A 19,618-nucleotide genomic window follows, 5' to 3' on the forward strand; every position below is an offset into this window, starting at 1 on the left:
AACTGAGACACCCAGGACCTAGACTCCAACCCTGCAGTCCCCCAGCCCCGGCCACTTCCTAGGGCTCCAGCTGCCACTGGGGCCCCCAGTGGATGTCTGAACTCTCCTTACCGATCACAGCACCTCTGTTCCATGAGGCCTGCTGACTCCTCCACGAGCCCTTCTCCCTGGAGACTGAATTAGAAAGGCTATATATTCTTTCACCTCAAAAAACTGGCCAGCTAAGCAGCCTGTCCTACTGTAGTGTTGCCAACAAACCAGCAAGTTACTGACAAAAGACAACGGGTTGTTTCCCCACCCCAAACAAATAACCAGGCTCCCAATAAAGCAGTAGAGGCATCGATAATATGAAAATCTTTCCTAGTCTTTGCTCACAGCAAATAGAGATTTTAGAGAAAAGGTCTCCTATTCCACTGCGAGGGCCCAGCAGCGCAACTCCAGCAGAGGCGAGGCGCTGCCTGCACAGACCCAGATGCATCCCAGGGCTGGGACTAATCCATAGAACACCCCTTCCCTACCTCCACTTGCCCTCCTCAGTGACAGGGACGCACAGTGCCTCAGTGTAGGTGCTGCCGGAGCAGGTGCACAAGGGCCATCCGGGGCCATTCCCGGCTGAGCCTGACAGCAAAGCCGCTGGCTGACCGGTGGCAGTGAGGAGCCACAGCGCCAGCCTCAGGTGGCCACAGTGGAGCCCTCCCGTGCTGCTGTGGTCTGAGCTGACTGCTCCTCTGTGGACTCCTTCTGAGGACGCCCTTCCCGACCACAGAAGGGAACACGCGATCTAACCCGTGCAGTGACCTGAGCACCCGAGGGCCTCATCGTCCACATCAGCCTTCATTTCCCTCTTTTGGGGGGACCTTTCACTCCCTCTAGTAAGAAAAACAACATCCTTGATGGAAAACTTGAAGGCAAAACAGGACTTGAGCAGTGCCTACTTCTGTCATTACGCTGGCGTGCATCACCAGGCCCCTCAGATAGCCAACTCTTCCCTCGTTCTCACTTCAAAGCAATCTCGTGGCTCAGAGCCACGGGCAAAACAAAGGGAAACAAGTCCACTCACAGTGTCTTCAAGGGGCCCGACACAGGTGGGGTACAAGCTCTGCACAGCACCCTGCCCTGTGGCAGGCTGCTTATTTTGTGCTACGGGACAGTCCCAGGCCAAACGCCACAGGGAATGGGCATCACTTCTACCAGGGCCTCCACAGACTGAGCAGGACAAGGGGTCACCCGTTTTTCAAATATTTCAAACAAACGGGTTAACAGTTTCTACCCAGTTTTCCAAAACGACAAAAAGCCACGCAAAAGCACAGCAGAAAGGATCAAGAATGCTCGTGAAAAGCAGTAGCCTCTTCCTTCTCACCCTATCGTAACCCCACAACAGTGAGGTGCCGACAGAGGCCGTGGCACAGAGAGAAACAGCCCTTCAGACTGAGCCGGACTCTCGTCCACCTGCTGCCTCAGCACCACCAGGAGGGGCCTTCTCATATCACCGCGCGGTGATTTCTTCGTCTGTTTCCAACTCTCAAATATGCGCTAAGGCAAGAATTTTTGTTTTGCACTTTTTTCTATGTCGGAATCTAGCACAGTGCCTGGCGTTTAAAAGACGTTCAATGAACAAAGGAGGCTCGGAGAACTGCTGGGCTCAGCTGTGTCTGAGAACGTGCTGCCTCCCTGGCAGTCCTTTACCCCAAACCATCTGCCATCATCCGCTGCTTGGATCAATTACTGGAAAGATCAACTTACTCACTTGTTACAAAGACAAAAACAATCATTTTACGTGTCAATTTAAGTTTTCACTTAAATGGGAGTCGAGAGAAAATCACTGTCAGACAATTTAAGTCAAGGTGACAGCAGAATGTTGAACCAGAGCTTGGAAAAGAGGCTGAGACTAAAAACAGAGAGGTGAGACTTCTACATGGAGCAGGAGAGAGACCTCAACAACAGAGGAGCTTTCCAAGGGACAACAGCTTATTGGCTGAGCATATTATACACTTTCTTGCCCTTAATTTCCACATCTGCAAAATGGGGATAAGAAGGATAACATCACCCCGGGCTGCTGGGAAAGAGTGAGGCTGAGATCACCTGCAGCGCTAAGTGAACATTAAGTCTTCCTTCTCTGTAAGGTGAAGGTAAAAGGCACCGACTTCTTACTTACCTTGCCTATCTTGATGCATGAATTTATAGTATCCAGCAAGTCAGCCTTCTTTTCATTTATAGGCATTTCTCCTAACTCCTTCCCTATTAATTCACCTGCCTGATAGCCCATTGTTGTTTCAAATGCAGGATTTGCATACTGTGGGGAGACAAAAGAAAAAACATCAAGTGAATTAACAGTCATTTTGAAAAGAGGACAATCAAGGGTCTTTGGACCTAGGCCCTTCACGTTTTCTCTCCAGAAAGCTCAGGAGCCTGGACCTCACCATGGCAGTTCCAAAGCCACAGTGCACAACCCCTGAGAGAATTCTGGGACCTGGAGAAGCTTCTGCTTGGATGATACTTGGCTGGACTTTCTGCCATGTTCTCCTGAGGGGCGAGGAGGGGAGCAGGCCCATTTCCACTTCAACGAACGCAGAGGAAGCAATCTGCACAGGGATATGCCAGAGGCTGCCACAATAGGGCCCCAGACTGGAGTGCGAAACATTCAGGCAAAACTCCCCCCCCACACACACTGTCTGACCTCTGCAAGTCACTTAAACCCTCCGAGACTCAGTCTGCTCATCTGGACAATGGGAATGAAACATATCTCTTGCCTCTTTCCTATGGTTCAAATGCATACTGAGGGGAGATAAAAGAAAAACCATCAAGTGAATGTTGATGTGTGTGGAAAGCAGGCTATGAACTAGGAAGTGCGTTTACAAATGTAAGGCTGGTTAAGTTTCAAACAGGACCAGAAGATGAGGAGGAAATGTTCGGGAAAACTGGGCATGTGCTAATGCTGATGACAAAATAATTGATACTATTTATCAAGGTCTGTTTTCCTTGATAGACACTATAGTGGTACTTTACACACATCATTTAGTCCTCAAAACATCCTTACGGAAGGTAGACTGTTGTTCTTATTAATGTTATTCCCACATGCACAGATGAGATTCAGTCGGATTGAGTAACTTGCCCAAAGTTGCTCAGCCAAGGCAGAACGGAGCACAGGCCCACCTGTTGATAACACCAAAGCATGTGCCCTCAACCACTGGCCCACGTGGCCTCTCAGGGCAGCAACTTCTCAGTGTCAACACCATCCACACTTTAACAGGAAGTCACAGTTAGATTAAAGTGAAGGACTAGAGAGCCCAGAAGTGAAATCAATGTAGAGCTAATTCTCAGACAAACTGGCTGGCACAACTATTTCCCTCGCACAACTCCCCTTCTTGTTGTTATCTGAAAGTACAAGTAAGTCACTTATATAAACCTGATTTGCTAATAATGGGTAATTTATTCAACAAGTACTAGGTCTGCTATTTTTGAAACTTTTAGTTTATACTTGCAGAAATTTATTAGAAACAAACTATCTTCCAAAACAGTGAGAGAGGGGAAAAGCTTGCAGACCTTCTGGTCAGAGCACTCCCCCGACTATAGTTGTGCGCCCTCCCCACCAAGCTGTGATCCTGCTGAATAAAAGTCTCTCTGTGCCAAACACACAAACCAGTGAGAAACAATGAATGCAAATGTGGTGTTTCTACAGACATTTTCCAGCACCTTAAGTAACTATTAGTATCTTTTCTTATCTATGTTATTTCAAATTATATTTTTTATTGATTTTGTTCTACTAATCCTCTAAGGAAAAATTGGTCTCTTGAAGTTGAAAAAGAAAAAAAAAATCCTAAAAAGGAAAACAGAAATCCAGAAAGACAAATTTCTAAAATAACAAACCTGTATAATGTGGTCTTCATTTGTAATTTCAATTGCTTCTTGACTTTTCTCTAATGCAGTGAATATTGAGTTACAAGCCCTTTATGGGTAGGGGGAAAAAAAAGGACTGATTAACATAAATACTACAAAATCTAATACAATCTTGGGGTATTACATTAACTTATTTAACTATGTTTTGTCTGATGTATAAGGAAGGGGGAAACTATTAAAAAGCAGAAAGAGGAAATGAATACCCCTGCAACCCTAGCACTTGGGATCATGACCGTGCACACTGGTGTATCTCCCTCCACTGTGGGGAGGCAGCGGGTCAGCTCCTCAGTACTGTGGGACCCTGGGCAAGTGACTGCACCCCCTGAAGTCTCTCCCTCACCACTGAAGAGTCCTTGTGAGGACTAATGAGAGAAGAGTCCAGAATGCCACACAGAGCCTAGCAGTCAATTATTTGTAGCTATTAAACAAATTATTTTCACAAAAGTAGGGTCATTTGGAATGACCAGCTTTGTTTGTTGTTTTCTGCACTTAGCCTTCTACTGTGAGCATTTTCCTATACCCTTAGTGTCTGCAAACATTTTTTTAATTACATAAGTAACAAATGTTTATTGAAAAAAATTAGAAAAATACAGATAAAAATAAATGAGACACTATATCACATCCACTAGGACAATAAAAAGGACAGTTAATAACACATGCTGGTGAGGAACCCTCAAATACTGCTGGTAGGAATGTAAAACAGAGCAGCCCCCTTTTTGGGAAAACAGTCTGGAAATTCCTCAGATGGTTAAATGTGGAGTTATCGTATGATCCAGCTATTCCACTCGGAGGTAATATACCCAACGGAAATGGAACTATATGCCCACACAAAAATGTACACAAATGTTCACAGCAGCATCATTCAGAATAGGCGAAAAGCAGAAACAATTCAAATGTCTATCAACTAATGAATGGATAAATAAAATGTGGTATATCCATACAAATGAGTATTACACAGACAAAAAGACGTAAAGTCCCAATATATGCCATGACATGGATGACCCTTGAAAACACTATGCTCAAATGAAAGAAGCCAGTCACAAAGGATCACTTATTACATGGTTCCATTTATGTGAAATATCCAAACTAGAAAAATCTACAGATAGAAAGTATGTTAGTGGTTGCCTAAGGCTAGGGTTAATGGAAATATTCTAAAATTGTGGTAACTGATGCACAACTTTGTGAACATACCAAAAGCCACTGAATATATCTCAATAAAACTATTAAAAATAAATGAGATGAAATCATGTGAAATCCCAACACCTGGACATATCAACTGGTGTTCTAGGCATTTTCTCATATAAACACATATGTAACATGTATTTACAAAAACAGGATCACACTCTACAGTTTTAAAATCTGTTTTCTCACTGAATAATGTACACTAATATCTTTCCATATCAATAATTACAGTTCTTTATCATCACTTTTAAAAACTAGATAGTATTCCATTGTAAGATTATAATATAACTTATTCAATAAATCCCCTATGATCAGACATTTAGGTTGCTTCTGGGTTTTTTTCTTATATAAGAATCTCCCAAAGAATGATTAGGAGATTCTCTTGCCTCAGAAGGCAAGAGAAAAGAAAACCTGATTACCTATGAAGTGCAGAGATAATACTAAGTATACTATAAGAATAACAACGCTTTTACATTATTCCTAGTATTACTAAATTATCTCAGTAAACAAAACAAAACAGCTTAGCCAATAAAAATAGAAAACTAGCTCCTTTTTGGCATGTTAAAATCAAGAGATGGCATGTGAACTACACACCTCAGTGAAGTTTTATTTTAAACAAAATTGGGCCAGCATGGTGGCTCACACCTGTAATCCTAGCACTTTGGAAGGCTAAAAAGGGAGTATTGCCTGAGCCCAAGAGTTTGAGACCAGCCTGAGTAATATAGCAAGACCTTGTCGCTACAAAAAATTAAAAAATTAGCTGGGCATGGTAGCACACATCTGTAGTCCCCACTACTTGGGAGGCTGAGGCAGGAGGATCACTTAGGCCCTGGAGTTTGAAGTTACGGTGAGCTATGACAATGCCACTGCACCCTAGCCCGGGTAAGAGAGCAAGACCCTGTCTCAAAAAAACCCAAAAAACAATGGGAAGTAAGTTCCTTCCTCTGATATAACAAGCTTGGAGGAGATGGATCTGTGAGAAGCCCTACCAGGTTTTATGATTCTTTTTTAACTTTTGCAGATCTGGTAAATAAAAAAATGTTAAACCATTTTCATTTGCATTTATTAAGTGAGGTTGAATGTCTTTTCACATTTACTGGCCATTAATATCTCTTGTGAACTGCTTGAGCATGTCTTTTAAAATTTCTTTTACTGGGGTGTCCCCATTTTTAAATTAATTCATCAAATCTCTTTATGTATTTATGATATTAACTTACTGTCTGTCCTATATGTTATAAATATATTTTTCCCAGTTTGTCATTTGTCTGAATTTTTAACATTATTTAAGTTTTTTTTCAAAACTGTAGAAAAGCTTAACATTTTTATGTTGTCTAATCTGATTCTCTTCCTTTATGGAATCTGGCTTTTACGCCATGCTCAGTTTAAAGAGACTTCATCAACCATCACATATGTCTACTTCTTATACTTTTTAGTACTTACGTAGTCCTAATTTTTTACATTTAAGTGTTTAATGCACTGGTATTTATTTTGAGGTAGGGTGTGAGATTGGGATATAACTTGATTTTCTTTCCAACTAGTTAATCACTTATCATAATTCCATTCACTGAAAAGTCCATTTCTCATGTTGACTTAAAATGCCATGTTGATCATATACAAAATTCCTAAATATATTCAAGACTACAGTTTACTGACCTGACATTAACACTTAGTTGCTTGTTACAGCTACTTAGTGCTTAATATCTGGCAGAACAAGCCTTTTCCTATTTCTCCCAATTCTTTAGCCCCACATCCACCTGCCCTTCATATTCTCACACCTCCCTGTAGGGTGGCGTCTCCGTGTGGCTGCAGCAGGACCACGGGGAGCAAAGCATGACGACCACTGAGAGGTAAGCAGTGGACGGCCACGGAGAGCTTGTAGGCCACATTCTGGAGTTTGGATTTTATCTTGAAGGCAGTGGCCCAACAGTAACATGGAAAGGAATTATATGTTATTAATACTTCTGTGCGGAGAATGGAGAAGAAGTGAAGACTAGATACAGAGAGACTAACCGATGGTCTCAATAATTCAGGTAAAAGTAAACAGTGATCTAAAACTAAGAGAGTAGCAGTGAAAATAAGTAGATTCCAAAGGTACTTAGCAAGTAAGACCAATAAAACTCGGTGAGTGACCAGACTTAGGCATGTGTGTAGGAGACACAGAGGTGTCGGTCCAGGACCACCGTGTGGATGATGGGGTGTTCCACTAAGTTAAGGTGTGCAGGAAGAAAAGCGCTGAGGTGACAGTTAGATTTAGAGATGGGGGAAAGACAATGACTGCAGTTTTGAAAATGTGGGTCACAACTTAAAGAACCATTTTTGCCATTTGCTGCTTATGAGATCTTGGCTGTAAGTTGGTTAACCTCCTTGGATCTCAGTTTCTGATTCTTGATTAAATAAAATAACCTCTAATATCACTGCCTTTTCCAAAATTCTACTCTCTGAAACAAGGTGGTAGCCTAATTCACTGTCGGAATGCTGCAGCCAGGCTGGGGGGATCCAGGAGTAAGGAACAAAGCAGACCCAAGGGCAACCAACTGTCCACCTCAAGTTTCCTTACAAAACGTGGCAACACACAAGAACTCTTTTGTAACCACACTTGCCTTCAGACATCTCTGCTGAGCAGCATTTCCATGCTAACTCATGCTCTCCCTGCTATTTGTTCATTTCATCTATGAAGTACTTGTCTTCCGTACATGTGGAACCCTGCACTGGTCCTTACTGACCTTGACACTCCCATTCTGATCTGCTCTTCACTGCCCTGGACGTGTGCAAACGCAATGGTCCAGTTCCCTCCTGACTCCTGGTGAAGGAAATGTTAAACAGTGGGACACACAAGGAAGAAACCCAGGATAACAGGGACCTGCTGACTTTTCTTTCTGTCAACCTAATATAATTTTACTAATGTTTCTGCTTTTCTTGCTCTACAAAGTGCTAGACATCCACTCATTTCACTTAACACATTAGCTGCCATGTGAGTTGTATCTAATTCACGCTAGCTTTGAGCCCAGCACCTTGCGAAGCATACATAACTCACACGTCTCTTTACCTTGGGAGCCGTGTGAATTACTTTTCAAGTTGCATATAACTCATGCACAGAAAACAATAAAAAATAACAAATTTTTCATTAAATTAGAAAGGATCATTTTGTTTTTGAAGTTTTTATTCTATTTTTGTAATAAAACACTGTGGCCCCAAGGAAAAACTTTTTTCTCTAGTGTGGAAGTCAATGTGTGAAAGAAAAAAAAAAAAAAACCTGTTTATCAAGAGCAAATGCCAAAATGCTTATCGTAGAGAAGAAAAAATGTCACCTACCAGAGATAACCAATGTTAACAGGTTGAATGTGTGTGTACATTAAAGGTAGTTTTTCTTCCTTAGAAAACAAAACAGGTAATCCAGTATATACAGTTTCCCATTCTGATTTTTTTACTTAGTATTATTTTGGGGATCCATCTTTAAATGTGAGTCTCCAATCACTAATGTGACCCGTTGTTAGTCATCCAGGCAGACTCTAGAAAGTCAGTGTCAGGAGAGTTGCTACTGGGTCCCCTACAATTCCATTTTAGTAGGAGGGCAGTTATGGCCAAAAAGTAACGCCCACAGCCAAGGTGCTCACTTGCCACACTCACTGGCCTGGAGGGCTTTCCGGAAGTGGCAGAATTACCTGAGTTTCAGTTGTGACCGCACCTCTCCAAACTCCAGCTGGAGCAGTTCATTGTAGCAAGCCATGACGCTGGGGTTTTCAATATATCTCTACAAACAGAAAAGGGAAATTTTTGGATTAAACAAAGGTGCTTTTTAAATAATTGTATATGCCAAGAAAAATAACTCTTCTAAACAAACTTCTCAATTTGGTAAATGAAATCTAAAAAAATAATTTGTTACCATTAATGATGAACAAGAGGTGAGAGAGAACATTTATGGGCACCAAATTAGTTTTTAGAAAAATAAGGTTTAAGAATGCTTTTCTTTCAGTACCTTGAGTTGAGAGCAATTTGGTTGTTTGCATGTCACTGATAAAGCAGAGGCTAGAATATGTAGAGGAAGAAATTTATTAACTATATTCCTATTTATATTAGACTTTCAGAGTATATTCAAGAAGTATATTTTATCCTCTTTAAAGTCATTCAAGCTCATGGTAAGCAAATATATGCTCACATTTCTATCTGTACCTGTTTTGCACAGAGGGAACCCCGACATGGGCAACATTTTCCTACACTAACCTCCAACAGCGGCACAGCAAAGCCAACAGATGGTTATCTTCCACAGCAGAGGTACCGGCAGAAGCCATGGATTTGCCCAGTGTCTCTTATTGCTGTGGACATTAAGTATTTCATGTAATAACCTTTACATAATGGAAACATCTCATGACACAGCAAATCACATAGTTCTGAGAAGATGGCCCCATTATAGTACCAAATTACATATGCCACGAAGACATCTCAGCAGTCACTGTGTTCTACCTCCTAGGTCCACCCAGATGCAAACATATTTGTGACCAGTACCCCTCCCCTACTTCTGTAAAGGGCTCTTTGATTTTACCCGCACAATAAACGGATAACACTCCACCTGACTGAGGGGAAGCTGCGGACTAAGAGGCTGGGCCTCTGCAGGTCACTGTCTACAAGTCCCAGCCAGATGGGAAACAGGGAAACAGGGCCCCTCGGGGAGTTCCTTCTACCGCAATGGTGAAGAGAGACGCCCCCTGTTTGAGCACTGATCAGGGTCTTGTCTGGGTGTCGAGCAACCTAAGAAACCCGCCCTAGCTTCAGGCCTTGAAAGCTGTATGGTCTTTGGGCACTGAACCTTCCTTAGCCCGCTTCTTCACCTGAAAAACAAGGAAAATAACTGTTCCTACCCACTGCGAGAATAAAGAGAGATGACAGGAGAAAGCACCCTAACTACAAAATGCTGCACAAATGTAAAGAACAGCTATTGCCACCCCCAGGAGGGAAGGCAAGACCTGCTGGCCAGGGTCATGAGGGTCCCTACGCCTGTGGGCCAAAGCACAGCCCCCTTCTCATCCAGAGGTCTGACAGAGGTGACATGCTGCCAGCTCCCACCAACTGAGAAGGGTGGAGAGGGCTAAACGTGCTGCCCATGTCTCAATCAGCCAGGACTCCACGGGAACACTCAAGAATGCTGCCCATCTACACGGGAACCCACTGCTGACTGGGCAGGGACAAAGAGAGATTTCTAAGCATAGCGCCATGCCACTACAGCACACATGTGGCCTTGACACAAACGGGTCCCCAGCTGCTCTGCAGGTGAGACCTTGAAATTGGTGGGAAGATACGTATTTATGCAATTCCAAAAATGGCCTCCCATGTATGCAACCAGATTTTTCATTGAGTATCAATGTTATATATCCACCAAACTTTTTTACCCCAAGGTGGGAATCAAGGTACAAAACCTAGCATACATGACCAAGCATATATGTGGGCAAAGAGCATCTTGCTCCTGCTGTTTGCCCTACCACTCCTTACCTCTGCTTTGCTCTGTCTCAATACTGCTCTGTGTGTCTACATATCTCATCTTTCCTGTCCCTTTCCAACTTTTGTTTCTGTCCCAAGCACTTCACAGGGCATGGAGAGTGGAGAATCAGGTCCAGGGATCCTCAGAAAGCGGGCTGCTATACCCTCTGCTTAAATAGCAGTTAGTCTCTTCCCAACTCCATCCCATGACAGGGGCTGGGGCCACAAACCCTGCAGACTTCCTGAGCTGACTGCACCTCACTTTCTCCAAAGCATCTCACACCCACTGCTAGGACCTAAGCCCTCCCTTTCTACACCCAGTGGTTCTCAACTCTTGGCTACATATTAGAATGACCTGCACTTTGAAAAAATAATACCAATGTGCAGGCCCCTCCCCAGACCAACTAAAGCAGATTCTCTAGCAATGCTCTTCAAGGGACTCTAATGCACACTCAGTGGTGACAGATACCAAACTCCAATACTAGGTATTTTAGTCAGCAAATGCTCGATTACCAAGTCCAACTGAGGAGGCAAGCAGGTCCTCCATTCACTTTGCAATCCTGAACCATGGCTAACCCACAAAATAGATCACTGCCTACCACCTCCGAACACCAGGGATCTCGCTGCAGTGGTAGCTTGCAGGCCTCAAGCCTTGGCATCACTGTGTACAAGCCAGGTCTTCCACTAGTTGCTGCTGAGAAGCTGTTAGTTGTCATTCTCTTGAAGGTGTTTCTCTAGCTGATTTTAAGATCTTCTTTTTCTTTGGCTTTTTTCTTTTTGTTTTTCAGTTTCACTATGATGTGTCCTATTTTTTTTTTTGATTACTCTACTTTGGATTTGTTGGAACTTTTGAAATCTGTGGATTAGTTTTTTATCAGTTCTGCAAAATTCTCAGCCATTCACTCTTCAAATATTTCCTCTGCCCCATCCTTTCTCTTCTTCCCCTGGAACTCCAGGTATATATATACCAAACCTTCGTACTCGATTTTTCACATTTCTTAACCTCTCTAACTTATTTAGTCATTGTATTTCTGTGCTACATGCTCTGACCTACTGTCTTGGTTTTAAATTTTTCTGCTATTTTCATTTCTCAAAATTCAATTTTGTTTTGCATAAAATTTGCTATGTTACTTTTTATAGTTTCCTATTTTCTAGCTTGTCTTATCTTTTATTTCTTTACATATAATATGCATATTTGTTTATAATTCATGTCTGATAACTGTCATATCTGAGGGTCTGTTTCTACTGTCCTTCTTCCCCTGCTAGTTCTTACTTATGACACACCTTGTCGCATGGTAGATTGGCTACCTTTGACTGAGGGCTCCCTGCTCCCCTTGAGCAATTTATTGCAGAGATCCTCTGAGGCCAGAGATGAAGTTTTCTTCTTCTGGGGAGGATTTGTATTTGCTTCTGCCAGGTACCTAAGAGAACCACCCATCCAGACCACTTTAAACTAAATTCATAGCTTGAGGTTTCCTGACTACCTTGCTGGTATAAACCTGGGCTGCAACTCTGCCCAAGGGTCAATCCTACTTAAGTTCTGCCCACCATGATCCCCAAGGCCTCATTTGCAACCAGCCGACCAAATCCCCCAGCAGCCTTTTGCTTCGGAGAAACCAACAGATTGAAGCAGCAGATGGAGAGAAAGGGAGCTATACTTGGGTTGCCTTATTTCTAGAATCCTTGAACTGGCTTTTAAAAAGTTGCATGTATATATGTCAGTATTAAAGCAACACATTCTATGGTACAATTTTTGATCAGTATTCCATAAAAGATGTTATTATGTTTAGATGACTTTAGCAGGCATAGTTTTAACAGACTAGGAAAGTGAAGTGTTATAGATTAGATTAGCAGGTTATAAAGTCAAACTAAACCGTGACACAGCAGGACAATATTTTTCTTCAAATCACTTCAAAACTTTTGCTGGGCAATGAACTGCACTTTTATAACAAAGAAGTGGGTGCGTGCGTACCCTTGTGAATCCAGCAGCAAGAAAGGGCATTACAGACAACTCTTCTCTATCCACCCTTCAAAAGAACACAGGGAAAGGTTAGACATAGTTTTTTCAATTACATCTCACCTCTTTTACTATATACTAATTTAAATATACTTTGTCACATAATGAATACTTTTAGGTAAAATCAGATTAATATAAAAATTTAAAGTATACAGTTGAAAACTGCTTTCTGTTTCAATTTCATATTTAGCTTTTTGGCAGTATGTATTTATAATACTTGACATACAGAGATTACATTAGTAGACAGAATCCAGGAGTGTCCATGTATTTATTTAATGTGAAAATTTTAATTTAAACTAAGTTAAATTCTCTATTTTCTTCTACTTCCAGTTTATTTATTTTTTTTAAAAATCCCCTTCCCCCATATAGCTCAAGAAAAAAGTGCAAAGGACACAGAAACATTTCTTCTATCTATAAAAATACATTAGCTAGATAACATTTATTTGAATACCTGCCCTCTTTCTTATATATTTCTCTTCTTTCCTTACCCCCAATTTAAGGATGAAATATAAGATTCCCCCCATTTATGTGTAATTCAAATCCTCCAAGGTATTTGGAATTAGAAGGCCCTAGGAAGATAGTCCTGGAACACCCTCATACTTTCAGAAAGAGTTCTCTCATGGATTGCCTATTTGTAGAGTGGAAGGCAGTTCAAAATCACAAAACTTAGTATGAGAGCAGAAAGTCCCTTTAGGAACTGGAGAAATGAAATAAAATAAGAAAGAATAAAGAACAAAAGTCCAAACTACAAAGGGCCACACTTGTCATAGCATGCAGGTTATTATTTGGCCATCTGTTAACAGCAAGCGTTACCACTGACACCTGAATTTCAATATCAAAAAAAAAAAAAAAAAAGAAAAATTAAAGCTTACCTGCGTACTACACCAACAATAACTGTGTTTTCTGAGAGTTCTGATGATCTTATAGACCTTAAAAAAAAAACTTTAAAATAAATATAATTCTTAAAATATAAGTATACTTAAACAATTTTGGTAGAACAATTAAAATTAGAAGAGGGGTAGAAGGAAGAGCAAAAGATCCCTTTACACTCTGGACTCATCTTCCTGGCTACTTGATCTTTCTCTCTTTGGGGACACAGTCCTAATGAGTGGACTGTGATAACTGTAATAACCATGGGGCAGAAATGCAATAGCTGAGGTGATGTGCATTTGCTTGTGCTGGTCTTTGTTAACCATGGTGTTTCAGACGGAGTATCTTCCCTGCTTTGTGCTTAAGTGAAAGGAGTTGTCTCTTCTGACCAAAGGGAAACTCAAGTTTACGAGTATTAGCACAAGGTGAGGGCTGTGCTTATGGTGAGGATGAAGGAGCCCAGGGGCTGGTTCTTCACTGTATTCTAAACAACACAAAGAATGAAGAGTTCCTAGGTAAAGTGGAAGCTAAATTAACAAGAAAAAAAGTCCATAACTAGAAAATTCAAGATTTTGTTATTAGTCAAAAAGAGAATCAACACTTGATATCAAGGTTAAGGATGGAGGACTGGTTAAGAAAAGCACAAGACGCTGCTCCACTGAAGCTGCCAAGGAGTGCGAGGCTCCCATGCAGAATGAACTCAACCCTTCTGGAGAAGCAGCTTTACAGACCACAGGGAATGAAAATACAGCGAAAGGTCAGAGAGGGCAGAAATAAGTGTGACACAGAAGAGCAGGAGAAGGGAAAGAACGTGTTCCACTGGACATATGCAGAAGCTGTGAACTCGTCCTATACTGGGAGAAGAAAGCAGGACTCTAGAGAAAGGGAGCCAGGCCACAGTGTAACAGAGGGAATGGCCTGAAAAGGCGTAAAATGTTCTATAAGATCCCCGCACCGTCTTGGGAATTAAGACCCACATCCCTGCCCGAGGCCAGTAGTCAGAAGGGGAGGGGAGTGTCCTGTTTTTGGTACCACAAGAGATGGCTGAATGGTCCTGTCTGGGCAGAAATCACAAGATTGTCTTCACAGGAGATGGGCTGGATCAGGACCATCAGCTACAATTAAATAGCAATAGCCACAGGCTGAAAACTCCTTTTAAAAGCTCTGTATTTCAGCTTATAGATAGGATGATGGTACTTTAAGATGAGAATTTCCCATCCTCCTCATTTGCCAGCAAATTAATAAACTTCTCTTTCCTTCTCCTCAAACCACATGTTCTCATTCTTCTGATATGGCCTCAGGGACAAGTGCTGAACTTTCAGTAACAATAGGAGGAGGAAGGAACTCAGCCTCAAACCCAGAGGAAAAAGGCTCATGTTCGATAGGAAGCTCAGAAGGAGGGGAATGGAGAGAATCACACCCAGACTGCCCCACAGTCAAGTGAGAAGTGTGCTGGCCTCCCGGAGAATGTGTCCAGGATGGGACAGAGACCAGCCCACATTTGCTTCAGCTCTGTTAGTTCAAGAAATAGAACCACTTCTGAATCACAGAACACAAAAAACAATTTGTGTGACTATTTCTCAATTCTCCCAAAGACGGTACATAATATAACCGTTCCAGCAGCATAAAAGAGATTTGCCATACACAATGGATGCCTCAGTCTTTGCAAACTTTTTCTGTAGAGGACCAGAGAGTAAATGTTTTAGGTTTTGCAGAACACAGGACTCTATCACAACTACTCAACTCTACCATTGTAGCACAACAGCAGCCACACATAATACATAAATGAACGGGCATGACTGTGTTTTCCTTTGCCCACCCCTGCCTTTGGGCCTAATTTTCTTGTGGAACTCAAGTTGGGAAAGGCTTAGAGTCCAACAATAGATGTAGAATAGGCCTAGGGTAGAGAAGCTGCTCAGGAATGGAAGTTGCCCTGGGGTAGGGAAGAGTTCTAGGGATCAACCAGTCTCCTTCATGGACACTGCTCATCTCTCCACCTTCCTCAACATTTCTGCTTTTCCCAGTGTATACTCTCCATACTCCTCCAGCTCCCATGTGCCCATCCTCTCCAGAGGGAGCCAACCTAGAGTGCTGCATGGCTCTACTGGAAGAGTCCTTCCAGATCACCCCGGCAGGGCTTGCTGGCTAGGTGACAATCTCCAGTCCACCCTGAAGAGCAGGCAGGCTCAGCTTCCTGAAGAAACCACAGGAGGGGCTGCTCAGGCCCAGAGGGGTCACCAGCAAGGCCAACACTCACAGACACAGCCAGCACACTCATCACATCTGATGACTAATATTCATCTTAGCCCAAACCTCAAATAGGGAATAAAAGACGTGACTCACAAATGGTATTTCTGTGACTTCTAGGGACATTGTATCTGTTTTGTGTTTATGTTGTCATCTTATCACAGAGATTCAGAGGGAGAAAAGGCAAATTTAAATATGTAGCCAGTCACCTCAAACCAGCTCTCTGAAGAAAAATAGAGATCTGAGCGACATAATGGCAAGTAGGCAACTGTGCAGATGATCTCAGTAAGGAGCTGTGAATGGTCTACCTGGACCTGCAGTTACAAGAATGACAGACATTGAGCTAAGGGTGACATGGAAGGGAAGACCCTGTTTACCTGGACACAAGCCCTTCAAAGGAGTTCTAAAACTGTATAGAAAGGCAGAGGTGTACTCTGGACTGTTTCTGGCGCAAAAGAAGGAAGAACTGGCTAGAAAATAGAAACGTCAGGAACCTGGGTTGAAAAATAACACCATAGCTTTAGAATTCATGAAAACTAGGGAAGAAATGACTTGGCATAGTCAAAATGTACACCTGGACATTAGGAAGGCAGATTTCAAGGTCAGAAAAAGACGGAACATGAGATTCTGCAAGTAGTGCAAGCATGCTGGGAAGCTCTTAAAATCACACTACCTTGGTCAGGCACAGTGGCTCACACCTGTAATCCTAATACTCTGGGAGGCTGAGGTGGGAGGATTGCTTGAGCTCAGGAGTTTGAGCCCAGCCTGAGCAAGAGGAGTGAGACCCTGTCTCTACTAAAAAATAGAAAGAAATTTGGCTGGGCAACTAAAAAAAAAAAAAATTAGCTGGGCGTACTGGCACACGCCTGTAGTCCCAGCTACTTGGGAGGCTGAGGCAGGAGGATCGCTTGAGCCCAGGAGTTTAAGGTTGCTGTGAGCTAAGCTGATGCCACAGCACTCTACTGGGCAACAGAGCAACACTCTGTCCGAAAACAAAACATAAAAAGCAAAAAACCAAAAAACCACACTACCTGGTGTATCATTAGGATTCGATTTGGCTACACATGACAGAAAACACCAAGAATAGTGGCTTAGATAATATCTGTCTCACACATGAAAGGTGTGCAGAGGGAGATAGCCCAGGGCTGCCAGGGTACTCTGCAAGATCAGAAACCTGGCTCCTTCCTCCTTGTGTTTCTCTATTACTGTCTGTACATGGTTTCTTCTTCGTGGTCCAAGACAGACATTGAGCACTAGTTGTAATGTCCACATTCCAGACAGCAGGAGGAAGGGCAAGCTCCCTCCCTTTCAAGGACACTTTCCAGAAGATGAACATGAGAGTTCCACTGGCCATCTGCAAGAAAAGCTAGGGAAGGCAATATATTTTCTAGGAGGCCATATGCCCAGGTAAACATAAGAGACCCTGTTACTAGGAAAAGAATAGAAATAGGTACTGCGGGCAACCATCAGTCTCAAACGATACTAGGCAACTACAAATAATTCTGATGATGGTTTTGGCATTACACCAGAAAAAAGGCAACATGATGGGGGCTTACTGTAAGAACATAGCTAGGCTCTTTAATGGGTTGAATTTCACAAAAGCACACTCGATTACCTGTAATTTGCTACTGTTCTGCGCCATGTGGAATGAGTTTCAAATTGAAAAGAATAGAGTTTACAATGGTAAAAAGGATCTGCAGACCAAGGTGAATCAAGAAATTGTGTGGAAGCTTCTGGCACTCTGAGTTCAATCTTGCTTCTGCATTCACCATGATTTTAATTCTGTTAATGCATTTTGGGTTTACAAGCAGTGCTTTCTTATTTACTCCATCTCCTTTTATGAAATCTTCCCTTTTATTACAGAGTGCTACTCCTGCTGCACAAAGAAATATTTCTTCACCTCTTCTGAGTACACAAAGCACGTCTCTTCTACAAGGTTCTTCAGTTTCTTATAAAAAATAATTTTCTCCCAGGTGCAGTGGCTCACACCTGTAATCCTAGCACTTTGGGAGGCTGAGGCAGGAGGATGACTTGAGGCCAAGAGTTCAAGATCAGCCTGAGCAACATAGCAAGACCCCATTTCTAGAAAAATAAGAAAAATTAGGAGGGTGTGGTGGTGTAGTCCTAACTACTTGGGAGGCTGAGGCAGGAAGATCTCTTGAGCCTAGGAGTTCGAGGCTGCAGTGTGCTGTGACCGTACCACTGCACGCCAGCCTGGGTGACAAAGTGAGACCATCTCTTAAAAAAAAAAAAAAAAAAAAAAAAAAATTAGGGGGTGGGGAAAAAAAAAAAGGACAAAAATATTTAAATAAAAAATTTAAAAAGTAATAATTTTCTTAACCTTTAGGGCGATTCTTCCCCCCTTCATTACACTGTGGGAGCTTTTCACAGGCCCATTCTTTATCCTGTTCACTCACCCTTGAACATAGTGCTATCTATAAAGGCTCAGAGTTTGCCAACAAAGGCAGAGAATTTCCCTAGTATCCCTTCGCTGGCCCATTGGTGTCAGCAGCTGTCCTCCTCTTAGGTCTGGGCTGCAGATCAGGTCACCAGGCGCAGTTCAGGCTTGGAGAGTGCTTCCAGCAGGCATGCATGGGTCAGTTGCACAGTCGGCTCCTGGCCTACTCTCTCTGGTTCTCAAACTAAACCTGAGGATTGCTGCAGTCTGCTGTTTTGAAACTGCCGTATGTAACAGACTGTTCTCAGGTTCCTTTTGCCTCTGTCTCCTTTGTACAACATGGTAGGAAAAACCACGTCTCTGTCCATCTTCCTCTGCTCCTTGCCTTGGGTTTCTGAGTGGATGTAGAAGGTAAAGAGCGAGGGGCGGCAGGGCAGCAGGGGTCGGAGGCACAGGCCTCTGGCCAGCTAACAGCAGCGTTGCTGCTTTGCAGGGGCTTGGCCTCCTGCTTCTCTGGGCAGTGCAACTCCAGCATCCCAAGCTTAGTGGAACACGGAGAAAGTGAAGCAAGCCTCTTCCCACGGCCTTCCTTTAAGGCCACTGGCATTTCAGCTTCAGGGTATGTGGCGGACAGTTTAGGAACCGGCTTTCATTAGTCCCCAAAGTACTACAGTACAGATACGGTGGGGATCCCTATCCTTTTCTGTTCTCTCACCTTCCAACATGTCTATCATTTTATCTTTAGGTGTTTTTTTTTTTTTTTTTTTTGCTGTTTTTTTTTTTTTTTTTTTTTTAATGCTGTGGTCAATTTTTGTTTCTTTTGCTACCTTCATGGATTCTTTGATAGAAGTTGGGAGGAGGCACTGCACGAGATGGCCTCTAACAGCCTCACGACTGGTTGACTTGCCCCAGCTCTTCCTTCTACTCCATTCTCCACTTGGCAGCCAAATGATCTTCTCCTCTGCTCCCTGCACAGAATATGTCAGTGTCGCAACTGCCTACAGGGTAGAGTCCAAAGCCTTTGGCTCAGCACGCAAGGTTCATGTCTGCTCCCCAGACTGCCCGGAGCCCCATTCCACACCTGCCTGAGCAGCCGTCTAGCACTGAGCAGAGAAGCCTGGGTGCCCTGCCTGTTCCTAACATGCTACTCCCTCTACCTGGACCATTTTCCTCACCTTTCTTCCTTTCAAAAGTCCTGCTCATCCTTTAGGACGCAACCCAAATATCCTCTGTGAAGCCCTCTTTGACACAGGTGCCACAGCACTCTGTTTAAACCTGCTCTGTGGGCATCCACAAGCTGTAGTGAAATCACACACTTGCCCTGCCAACCAAAGCATTAGCTCCTCACAGATGAGAACCGTATCTCACTCATCAGTGCAGCTCTAGTACCAGTGCAGTGCCCAGACCTGAGAAGACCTGCAAAGTAGGGTTTCTAAACTGGTGGATTTGGAAATATAGCAGACACAGAATATTTAGCAGGGCATCTTATAAGGAGTGTAAGGAGTTCCAAATGCCCACAATAGAGAGACACAGGA

The 19,618-nt window shown here is 42.9% G+C and overlaps 1 protein-coding gene across 3 annotated transcripts in view; it reads right to left on the reverse strand.

Annotated features, from left to right (window-relative positions):
- LOC138381920 (high affinity cAMP-specific and IBMX-insensitive 3',5'-cyclic phosphodiesterase 8A) overlaps positions 1-19,618 on the reverse strand; it is a 129,256-nt gene that overhangs the window by 40,502 nt on the left and 69,136 nt on the right. For 2 of the 3 annotated variants that reach the window (XM_069466562.1, XM_069466563.1), the window contains exons 4-8: positions 13,441-13,497; positions 12,524-12,578; positions 8,742-8,830; positions 3,868-3,946; positions 2,156-2,293 (exon numbers count right to left, since the gene is read on the reverse strand). In XM_069466562.1, the coding sequence (XP_069322663.1) occupies positions 2,156-2,293; positions 3,868-3,946; positions 8,742-8,830; positions 12,524-12,578; positions 13,441-13,497 (418 nt within the window). The remainder of the gene's footprint in view (positions 1-2,155; positions 2,294-3,867; positions 3,947-8,741; positions 8,831-12,523; positions 12,579-13,440; positions 13,498-19,618) is intronic. The other variant, XM_069466564.1, reaches the window with a different exon arrangement.

The sequence above is a fragment of the Eulemur rufifrons genome, chromosome 3, assembly GCF_041146395.1.
Source record: "Eulemur rufifrons isolate Redbay chromosome 3, OSU_ERuf_1, whole genome shotgun sequence".
NCBI lineage: Eukaryota > Metazoa > Chordata > Mammalia > Primates > Lemuridae > Eulemur > Eulemur rufifrons.